The sequence below is a fragment of the Coregonus clupeaformis genome, chromosome 34 (genome assembly GCF_020615455.1).
Source record: "Coregonus clupeaformis isolate EN_2021a chromosome 34, ASM2061545v1, whole genome shotgun sequence".
In the NCBI taxonomy this organism is placed as follows: Eukaryota; Metazoa; Chordata; class Actinopteri; order Salmoniformes; family Salmonidae; genus Coregonus; species Coregonus clupeaformis.
In genome coordinates this window covers 31,812,287-31,823,003 of record NC_059225.1, presented here as the reverse complement: position 1 = coordinate 31,823,003, position 10,717 = coordinate 31,812,287, and the positions used below count along the sequence as shown (strand labels likewise).

General features: G+C 43.5%; 1 protein-coding gene and 1 long non-coding RNA gene across 2 annotated transcripts; both read left to right on the top strand.

The window, feature by feature from the left end:
- The first annotated feature begins 2,906 nt into the window (after nucleotides 1-2,906).
- Nucleotides 2,907-3,822, top strand: LOC121549542. The gene is made up of 3 exons (XR_005996831.2): nucleotides 2,907-3,227; nucleotides 3,578-3,625; nucleotides 3,782-3,822. It is a non-coding gene; the product is annotated as an uncharacterized LOC121549542 (long non-coding RNA).
- Nucleotides 3,823-3,930: 108 nt separating this feature from the next.
- LOC121549541 (zinc transporter ZIP12-like) lies at nucleotides 3,931-8,890 on the top strand. Its single transcript, XM_041861339.1, is given in 5 exon segments — nucleotides 3,931-4,922; nucleotides 7,403-7,478; nucleotides 7,667-7,825; nucleotides 8,026-8,213; nucleotides 8,441-8,890. Coding segments are annotated over 3 exon segments (489 nt in total). The 5' UTR covers nucleotides 3,931-4,922; nucleotides 7,403-7,478; nucleotides 7,667-7,692; the 3' UTR covers nucleotides 8,609-8,890.
- The last annotated feature ends 1,827 nt before the right edge of the window (nucleotides 8,891-10,717 follow it).

Sequence of the window (10,717 nt, the reverse complement as noted above, 5' to 3'; positions counted from 1 at the left end):
TTGGGCTTGTTGCGGTCAATTTGCAATCGACAAATTATTTGTAATTATGTTCTGGCCCCCTGACCATCCGCTCAAGAAAAAGTTGGCCCGCGGCTGAATCTAGTTGATGATCCCTGACTTATATGCTTTCCAAATATAGCATAATCAAATTATAAAACAACTAACTATAAGATTTCACCTTCTTTATATTTGTATGTTTAGTGTTAGAGAACATTTGCATAATTTCTAAAGGTCTCTCTTGATCAAAATGTCTGCCCCCATCGCTGTGAAAGTCCCACTGTCACGTTCGTTGAAGGACGGGTCAGACCAAGGCGCAGCGTGATATACGTACATGTTTATTTACACTGAATAAACACACGACAAAACAACAAACTAAACGAAACGTGAAGTCCAAGGTAGCACAAAGAACATCCCTTACACGGAACAAGATCCCACAACTACACAGTGCCAATAGGCTGCCTAGGTATGGTCCCCAATCAGAGACAACGAGTGACAGCTGCCTCTGATTGGGAACCACACCGGCCAACATACAGTGAGGGAAAAAGTATTTGATCCCCTGCTGATTTTGTACGTTTGCCCACTGACAAAGACATGATCAGTCTATAATTTTAATGGTAGGTTTATTTGAACAGTGAGTGACAGAATAACCACAACAAAAAATCCAGAAAAACGCATGTCAAAAATGTTATAAATTGATTTGCATTTTAATTAGGGAAATAAGTATTTGACCCCCTCTCAATCAGAAAGATTTCTGGCTCCCAGGTGTCTTTTATACAGGTAACGAGCTGAGATTAGGAGCACACTCTTAAAGGGAGTGATCTTAATCTCAGTTTGTTACCTGTATAAAAGACACCTGTCCACAGAAGCAATCAATCAATCAGATTCCAAATTAAGGTTTCGAGGCTGACGTTTGGCAACTCAAACCTTCAGCTCCCTCCATAGATTTTCTATGGGATTAAGGTCTGGAGACTGGCTAGGCCACTCCAATCCCTTAATGTGCTTCTTCTTGAGCCACTCCTTTGTTGCCTTGGCCGTGTGTTTTGGGTCATTGTCATGCTGGAATACCCATCCACGACCCATTTTCAATGCCCTGGCTGAGGGAAGGAGGTTCTCACCCAAGATTTGACGGTACATGGCCCCGTCCATCGTCCCTTTAATGCGGTGAAGTTGTCCTGTCCCCTTAGCAGAAAAATACCCCCAAAGCATAATGTTTCCACCTCCATGTTTGACGGTGGGGATGGTGTTCTTTGGGTCATAGGCAGCATTCCTCCTCCTCCAAACACGGCGAATTGAGTTGATGCCAAAGAGCTCGATTTTGGTCTCATCTGACCACAACACTTTCACCCAGTTCTCCTCTGAATCATTCAGATGTTCATTGGCAAACTTCAGATGGGCCTGTATATGTGCTTTCTTGAGCAGGGGGACCTTGCGGGCGCTGCAGGATTTCAGTCCCGCTGCCTTGAGATCATTGACAAGATCCTCCCGTGAAGTTCTGGGCTGATTCCTCACCGTTCTCATGATCATTGCAACTCCACGAGGTGAGATCTTGCATGGAGCCCCAGGCCGAGGGAGATTGACAGTTATTTTGTGTTTCTTCCATTTGCGAATAATCGCACTAACTGTTGTCACCTTCTCACCAAGCTGCTTGGCGATGGTCTTGTAGCCCATTCCAGCCTTGTGTAGGTCTACAATCTTGTCCCTGACATCCTTGGAGAGCTCTTTGGTCATGGCCATGGTGGAGAGTTTGGAATCTGATTGATTGATTGCTTCTGTGGACAGGTGTCTTTTATACAGGTAACAAATTGAGATTAGGAGCACTCCCTTTAAGAGTGTGCTCCTAATCTCAGCTCGTTACCTGTATAAAAGACACCTGGGAGCCAGAAATCTTTTTGATTGAGAGGGGGTCAAATATTTATTTCCCTCATTAAAAGGCAAATAAATTTATAACATTTTTGACATGCGTTTTTCTGGATTTTTTTGTTGTTATTCTGTCTCTCACTGTTCAAATAAACCTACCATTCAAATTATAGACTGATCATTTCTTTGTCAGTGGGCAAACGTACAAAATCAGCAGGGGATCAAATACTTTTTTCCCTCACTGTAGAAATACACATACTAGAAAATACAACATAGAACATACACAACAAAGAATATACACACCCTGACTCAACATATAAGAGTCCCCTGAGTCAGGGCGTGACACCCACAGAGCTTTAGCTTGGCTTCCTGAACTCGTTAGGACTCGCCTTTCATCTCATATTAATCTTCCCCATCTATGATAAACAGAAAGTGTTTTTTGTTTAAAATCTATGAATTATTTTAGATGAATGGCTATAAATCGATCTCTGAATGTGATGACACCACTCTCTCCTGCTGCACTACGATGTAACGATTGCAGGCATGTGCTTTGTCAGTGGCTGTGATGTAGGATTCAGCCAGGAGTTGATGGACAGTCGGAATAGCGAATGAAATGGTAGGAGGGACTTCCCAGCTTCAAGTGGTTTCAGATTCCACATCCTATGTCACACAGGCTCAGAAAAAATACTCCTGTGTCCTTGGGAACCAGGGCTATTACTCAATGCAAGCCATTTTGACCTACGGTATCGATTTATTTATAAGCGTAAATGTCGGTCGGAACCGGTACCAGAACCAAAATTAAATCACATTTACTGATGTCTTATTAATCACTCTATCCATATTCACATATGACTGATCAGTTTAATCTGGATAAAAATTAGTCACAGTAAATCCACTTGGGAAAGTCAATTGTACTGTAGTCCTATCTGCCTGACTCATTTCACAAGTTTCCAGTAGGTTTTACTTCTTAGCCAAACAGCTGAAATGTTTATATTGCAACATTTCCCCTGCATCGCAGGGGAAATGTTTCATTGCTGTGTTTCCAGTGCCTCACTCCAGACCTATTCCTTTCTGTCCTGGACGAGGATGGCAAGGCTTACCTCACCGAGGAGGACTTCCATAGATTCTCCACTGTTCTGCTCTACTACATGATCAACATGGAAGACCTATGTACCCCCAATGTCTCCCCCTCCTCTTCCTCCTCCTCTTTGTCACCTAGCTACCAGTACTACCTCCTAGCCCTGACCAACCTCCATCCCACTGAGGACCGAGGTTTCCTCTCTTCCAATGAGACAGAGAGCATTCTGCAGCTCATCAACCAGCACTACCAACCGCCTGCTCCATAGAACTCTGGTTCCTCCCACTCACAGGTAAGTCAGGGCCACAACTTTCATAACCTCTTCTCTCAAATAGTGTTTAAAACTAGAACATCATCCCAATATGCACATGTTGAAATAGCTGCAGACAGTTATCAAAACTAGAGCTGGAGGCTGGAAGACTAAATAAGAACATATACTGTACATGGAGATATGTCCAGTTGTAAACCTGCGACATATCATCATCCTACAGTGCATTGATTCCTCCCATCTACAGGATGAAGTGGGGATCACAGATAGTCAAGGTGCTGATCTATTCTCCGTGTCCAAACTGGCAGCAGCTATCATCACCCATGCCACTGTTTCAGCAAAACAAACCTCCCCTCCCCCTGCTTTCTTCACAGATTACATCTTCCAGTCCCTCAACCACACCAGCAAACTCCATATCATGGGTAAATTAATGAGTCCTTCCTATGAGTGATTTGACCATAAAGTTGAATAGAGGGCACACTTGCCCAAAAAGCTATCTAGCATACATATATGGATTTGAGTGATCTGTGGTAATGTAAGAGCAGTTAGACGATGTCAGTGCTCTTTCTGTTGCGTAGATTTGGAGGAGCTGCTGCACCTGCTTGGTGTGGGAGGCGGAGGGGGAAGTGCCATGGCAGGGAGAGGCGGAGCATCACAGGCCCCTCCCATATAAAGTGTGGCCATGAGCCTTTGGGGATCAGCACAGACTGGACACAGGTGAGACAGAAACAACGGTTCAGAACAATTATACTGCGGGTCGGAAACAGGAGCTTGTTGTGTTGAATTGTGTTGCGAATTCCATTAGGCTATGTGAGCAGTGAGGCAGGCATACAGTGGCATAGCACAGTTTCCCGCAAGGTTCGAGCAAGGGCCCCCCCAACCAAAGCGTGGATGAAATGTCTCATTGTTTTCTCTCCCTGTCTCCTTTGGAGATCCTTGGCCTCCACCACGACAGTCATCAGGAGGACCATCACTTTACTGAGGGCAAGGAATATCTGTGGAAGATTTTGGGAATCATCGCTGGAATCTACGGCTTTTTCCTTATCGAAATAATCTTCTCCCTTGTGCTGCCTTCACATGGCCATGTACGTTTACAGTTTTGGGTATATGTCTGTATGACTGTTGGCATATCCGTCTTCCAATTTAGCACAATGAATGTTAATGTTATTAATGTTATTACCCACCAACAGTGGGTAACTGTTAGCTGAAAAATGACCAACAGGCCTGAAAATAAGAAACATCCTGTGGTAACTCAACAAAACACAAGGAGGTAATAACTCCGTATAACAATCACTGTTTCACTCTTCAGAATAACCAGCATGTCTATGTCTGAACGTTTGCTGTGGAAATCCTGTCATTCATTACAGTTTGTCATGATAGTGCTTATCTGTGGGTTCCCGATTGGCCCTGGCTGAACCCAGACTAAAGCTAAATCGCAAATGGCACCCTATTCCGTACATAGTGCACTACTTTTGAGCAGAGCTCAATGGGCCCCGGTCAAACTATATATAGGGAATAGGGTGCCATTTGGGACACAGCCTGAGCTGAGCTGACTGTGCAGGTGGCTGATGGCTCATGGCCACAGAGTGACTGGAGACTGATGAGTCTCTTTTTCTCCAGCAGGGTCACGGGGACCTGGGCCATTCCCATGACCTTCCCCTGGAGATTAACTGCAATGACCAGTCACAGAGGGGCAAGTCCATCTCCACCATGCAGCTGGTGAGTCTGTTAGTCTCTATCTGGCACCCATACTCTACTCCAAAAGTGTAATTGGCAGCCCTTAAAAAAAAGTATGTACAGTGACTGCATCAATGGAGGACAGAAGTTACAGTGGGGAAAACAATATTTAGTCAGCCACCAATTGTGCAAGTTCTCCTACTTAAAAAGATGAGAGAGGCCTGTAATTTTCATCATAGGTACACATCAACTATGACGGACAAAATGAGAGAAAATAATCCAGAAAATCACATTGTAGGATTTTTAATGAATTTATATGCAAATTATGGTGGAAAATAAGTATTTGGTCAATAACAAAAGTTTCTCAATACTTTGTTATATACCCTTTGTTGGCAATGATACAGGTCAAACGTTTTCTGTAAGTCTTCACAAGGTTTTCACACACTGTTGCTAGTATTTTGGCCCATTCCTCCATGCAGATCTCCTCTAGAGCAGTGATGTTTTGGGGCTGTCGCTGGGCAACACGTACTTTCAACTCCCTCCAAAGATTGTCTATGGGGTTGAGATCTGGACACTGGCTAGGCCACTCCAGGACCTTGAAATGCTTCTTACGAAGCCACTCCTTCGTTGCCCGGGCGGTGTGTTTGGGATCATTGTCATGCTGAAAGACCCAGCCACGTTTCATCTTCAATGCCCTTGCTGATGGAAGGAGGTTTTCACTCAAAATCTCATGATACATGGCTCCATTCATTCTTTCCTTTACACGGATCAGTCGTCCTGGTCCCTTTGCAGAAAAACAGCCCCAAAGCATGATGTTTCCACCCCCATGCTTCACAGTAGGTATGGTGTTCTTTGGATGCAACTCAGCATTCTTTGTCCTCCAAACACGACGAGTTGAGTTTTTACCAAAAAGTTATATTTTGGTTTCATCTGACCATATGACATTCTCCCAATCCTCTTCTGGATCATCCGAATGCACTCTAGCAAACTTCAGACGGGCCTGGACATGTACTGGCTTAAGCAGGGGGACACGTCTGGCACTGCAGGATTTGAGTCCCTGGCGGCGTAGTGTGTTACTGATGGTAGGCTTTGTTACTTTGGTCCCAGCTCTCTGCAGGTCATTCACTAGGTCCCCCCGTGTGGTTCTGGGATTTTTGCTCACCGTTCTTGTGATCATTATTGACCCCACGGGGTGAGATCTTGCGTGGAGCCCCAGATCGAGGGAGATTATCAGTGGTCTTGTATGTCTTCCATTTCCTAATAATTGCTCCCACAGTTGATTTCTTCAAACCAACCTGCTTACCTATTGCAGATTCAGTCTTCCCAGCCTAGTGCAGGTCTACAATTTTGTTTCTGGTGTCCTTTGACAGCTCTTTGGTCTTGGCCATAGTGGAGTTTGGAGTGTGACTGTTTGAGGTTGTGGACAGGTGTCTTTTATACTGATAACAAGTTCAAACAGGTGCCATTAATACAGGTAACGAGTGGAGGACAGAGGAACCTCTTAAAGAAGAAGTTACAGGTCTGTGAGAGCCAGAAATCTTGCTTGTTTGTAGGTGACCAAATACTTATTTTCCACCATAATTTGCAAATAAATTCATTAAAAATCCTACAATGTGATTTTTTCTCTCTCAATTTGTCTGTCATAGTTGACGTGTACCTATGATGAAAATTACAGGCCTCTCTCATATTTTTAAGTGGGAGAACTTGCACAATTGGTGGCTGACTAAATACTTTTTTTCCCCACTGTATATAGTATTAACCCTATTCCACTTCCTCAAATGAAAGCAGAAATAGATAACTCAATTGAAGCTGCATCCTCACGCAAAAGTCCCCTTTTAGGTTTGTTTGGAATTGAGCTATCTGTGAAAGGAAAACAATGTTTGTTTAAAGCTTTTGAGGTTTCTGCTTTGAAGAGAGGCAGACTGCAGTGGTATGACTGTGTTCCTGTTCACATTATTAAAATTAGAGCTGAAAAAAATTATCCAAAATTAACCAAAATGTTACAAAATGTGTGATATTTACCAGCCCTCATTGTCACAGACAAGACAAAGCTAGGGGAGGTTTGGAGTGGGAATAGAAGTGTTGATCTGACAATGTGCTGTCATCACTGTGTGGGGGTGGGAGGCTAATATAAAAGCACAGGAATTCAAAAGCGGTAGGCCTATAGGATTCACAATTATTTGGACAATATTTTGAACAGTTTGAGCTTTGATGTAGACATCTACAGAGTGATGTATTGCAGGGAAAGTGAACAGTGGTGTGGGTGGGAATAAATGTGAAACAGACCATGGTGTAGGAGACCTTGATGCTGCTGTTGAATCATTCAGGCCTTATGCAGATAGTGTAGGAGGAGATAGGGAAACTGAACCATTCTGGTTCACTTTCTCTAGAGTGTTTTAAATATAGGCAGGGAGAACTGTGGTCACTGATTTGCTGATTTTGGTATGGATGGGAGTAACGTGATGTAATTGTAATGAAGTGTATTGAAAGGAACAATCATATTAGTTGTCACTCCCCTACAGTGAACTGTGGATGACTTAGAATGCACAGAAATCCCATCAGAGGAGCCTGAACCAAGAACCCCTACATATCAGACGAGTAAGTTCCTCATCCTCCTTTTTCATTTATCTTCACTCATTGTCCCCTCAGTTCTCTCCCTGTTTAATTTGATCCTGTTCTGTATTGTTCTGTCCAGTGTGCTGTGTGTAATTAGTGGGCTAGGAAGCGTAGCGGATGGGCTTTTAGGACAGAGCCGCCACACAGACAGGCTTTCTTTGTGTTCCCAGGACAGGGTATTCCTGTACTGGCTGTGATGGTTATCGTGGGAGACAGCCTCCATAACTTTGCTGATGGCTTGGTGGTGGGTGCGGCCTTCTCTTCATCCGCCGAGACAGGCATGGCGAACACCGTGGCCATCCTCTGCCACGAAATCCCTCATGAAATGGGTGAGAGGTCACAAGTCACAGAGCAGCAGCTCAAAGGTTGTTGGCATTGGGTGGCAGCGTTGTTGTTCTTCTCTGGGTCCCTTTGTCGAACCAAAACCAAACATGACTTGAGTAATATTTGTCCCAGTTGTGAAGAACTGAACACGCTGGTCCCAAATGAATTAAAATAGCATCTTCTTCTCCTTCTTTCTCCATCTCAGGTGACTTTGCGCTGTTGCTCATCTCAGGTCTCTCCGTGAGGAATGCAGTGATGATGAACTTACTCAGTGCTCTGACTCCATAAACACAGTGCTCTGACGGCCTCTTCGTCTCCTCAGAACCAGAGGTCCAGCAGTGGATCTTCACGGTTATCGCGGGGATCTTCCTCTATCTCTCACTGGTAGAGATGGTGAGACTGGGCTACTGCTGTTCTTAGTAAAACACACTGATAGGTAGGGACAGGAGTTTGACCAGACCGTGTGTCCCACTGATCAGTCAGCTCACACAGTCAAGAAAATCTTCTGGCCCTATTGATAGGTAATAGATTGTTTCAATTCACAGGTGATTTGTGATAGAGAGATGTACTCAAACTCCCAGACCCTCATTTCTCCTTCTCCTCCCCTTTCTGTCTCTCAGCTTCCAGAGATGAGTCGTGTGAAGACCAACAGGCCCTGTCTCATGTTCCTTCTGCAGAACCTTGGCCTCCTAATGGGCTGGGCCTGCCTCCTGCTCCTCGCCCTGTTGAGCACAAACTCAAGTTTTGATGACAGGATACACGCGGGCACATCCTACTATGGTATCTGACATACAATATGTGTAATTGATGGCAATGTTGACGGTACTTTGTGATCTTGCTTTTGATCATTTAGACATCTTGTTGATTACTATTATTTACTGCTACTTGTCATAATTGTGTAAGTATTACACTAGAAGAAGGCATTGAACTAGAAGAAGGCATCTGTGCAAGTGATAGTGATAATAAAGTAAGGTGAATAATAACAGTGACAATGTGAATCAAACATCATTTTAGATCCAGTAGTTACGCATATACAGTGGGGAAAAAGTATTTAGTCAGCCACCAATTGTGCAAGTTTTCCCACTTAAAAAGATGAGAGAGGCCTGTAATTTTCATCATAGGTACACGTCTACTATGACAGACAAAATGAGAAAATTTTTTCTCCAGAAAATCACATTGTAGGATTTTTAATGAATTTATATGCAGATTATGGTGGAAAATAAGTATTTGGTCAATAACAAAAGTTTCTCAATACTTTGTTATATACCCTTTGTTGGCAATGACACAGGTCAAACGTTTTCTGTAAGTCTTCACAAGGTTTTCACACACTGTTGCTGGTATTTTGGCCCATTCCTCCATGCAGATCTCCTCTAGAGCAGTGATGTTTTGGGGCTGTCGCTGGGCAACACGGACTTTCAACTTCCTCCAAAGATTTTCTGTGGGGTTGAGATCTGGAGACTGGCTAGGCCACTCCAGGACCTTGAAATGCTTCTTACGAAGCCACTCCTTCGTTGCCCGGGCGGTGTGTTTGGGATCATTGTCATGCTGAAAGACCCAGCCACGTTTCATCTTCAATGCCCTTGCTGATGGAAGGAGGTTTTCACTCAAAATCTGACGATACATGGCCCCATTCATTCTTTCCTTTACACGGATCAGTCGTCCTGGTCACTTTGCAGAAAAACAGCCCCAAAGCATGATGTTTCCACCCACATGCTTCACAGTAGGTATGGTGTTCTTTGGATGCAACTCAGCATTCTTTGTCCTCCAAACACGACGAGTTGAGTTTTTACCAAAAAGTTCTATTTTGGTTTCATCTGACCATATGACATTCTCCCAATCCTCTTCTGGATCAACCAAATGCACTCTAGCAATCTTCAGACGGGCCTGGACATATACTGGCTTAAGCAGGGGGACACGTCTGGCACTGCAGGATTTGAGTCCCTGGCGGCGTAGTGTGTTACTGATGGTAGGCTTTGTTACTTTGGTCCCAGCTCTCTGCAGGTCATTCACTAGGTCCCCCCGTGTGGTTCTGGGATTTTTGCTCACCGTTCTTGTGATCATTATTGACCCCACGGGGTGAGATCTTGCGTGGAGCCCCAGATCGAGGGAGATTATCAGTGGTCTTGTATGTCTTCCATTTCCTAATAATTGCTCCCACAGTTGATTTCTTCAAACCAAGCTGCTTACCTATTGCAGATTCAGTCTTCCCAGCCTGGTGCAGGTCTACAATTTTGTTTCTGGTGTCCTTTGACAGCTCTAGTGGAGTTTGGAGTGTGACTGTTTGAGGTTGTGGACAGGTGTCTTTTATACTGATAACAAGTTCAAACAGGTGCCATTAATACAGGTAACGAGTGGAGGACAGAGGAGCCTCTTAAAGAAGAAGTTACAGGTCTGTGAGAGCTAGAAATCTTGCTTGTTTGTAGGTGACCAAATACTTATTTTCCACCATAATTTGCAAATAAATTCATAAAAAATCCTACAATGTGATTTTCTGGATTTTTTTTTCTCAATTTGTCTGTCATAGTTGAACTTGTGAGCTTTAGAACATGCACACATTTTCTATGTGATGATATATTTTTGTATGATGTGCTGTGTATCATAGGGCACATAGCTAGCTTACAGTATGTCTGGCACACCTCCTGTCAGGTCCATAATTATTGTCATCCTTGATAAAAATTTGCAAAAAAGACTGTATAAAATAAATAACACAAATACTGAGATATATTGTATGCAAAACATTTTTGGGTAATTATATGATTTTATACTAATATAATTGCTCAGAGAAAGAGTAATAAAAAACATTTTAAAAAGAAAGGGGTCAAAATTATTGGCACCCCTGTTTTCAATACTCCAGCACCCTCCCCTTGCGAGGATAATGACAAAGCCTTTTTCTAAAA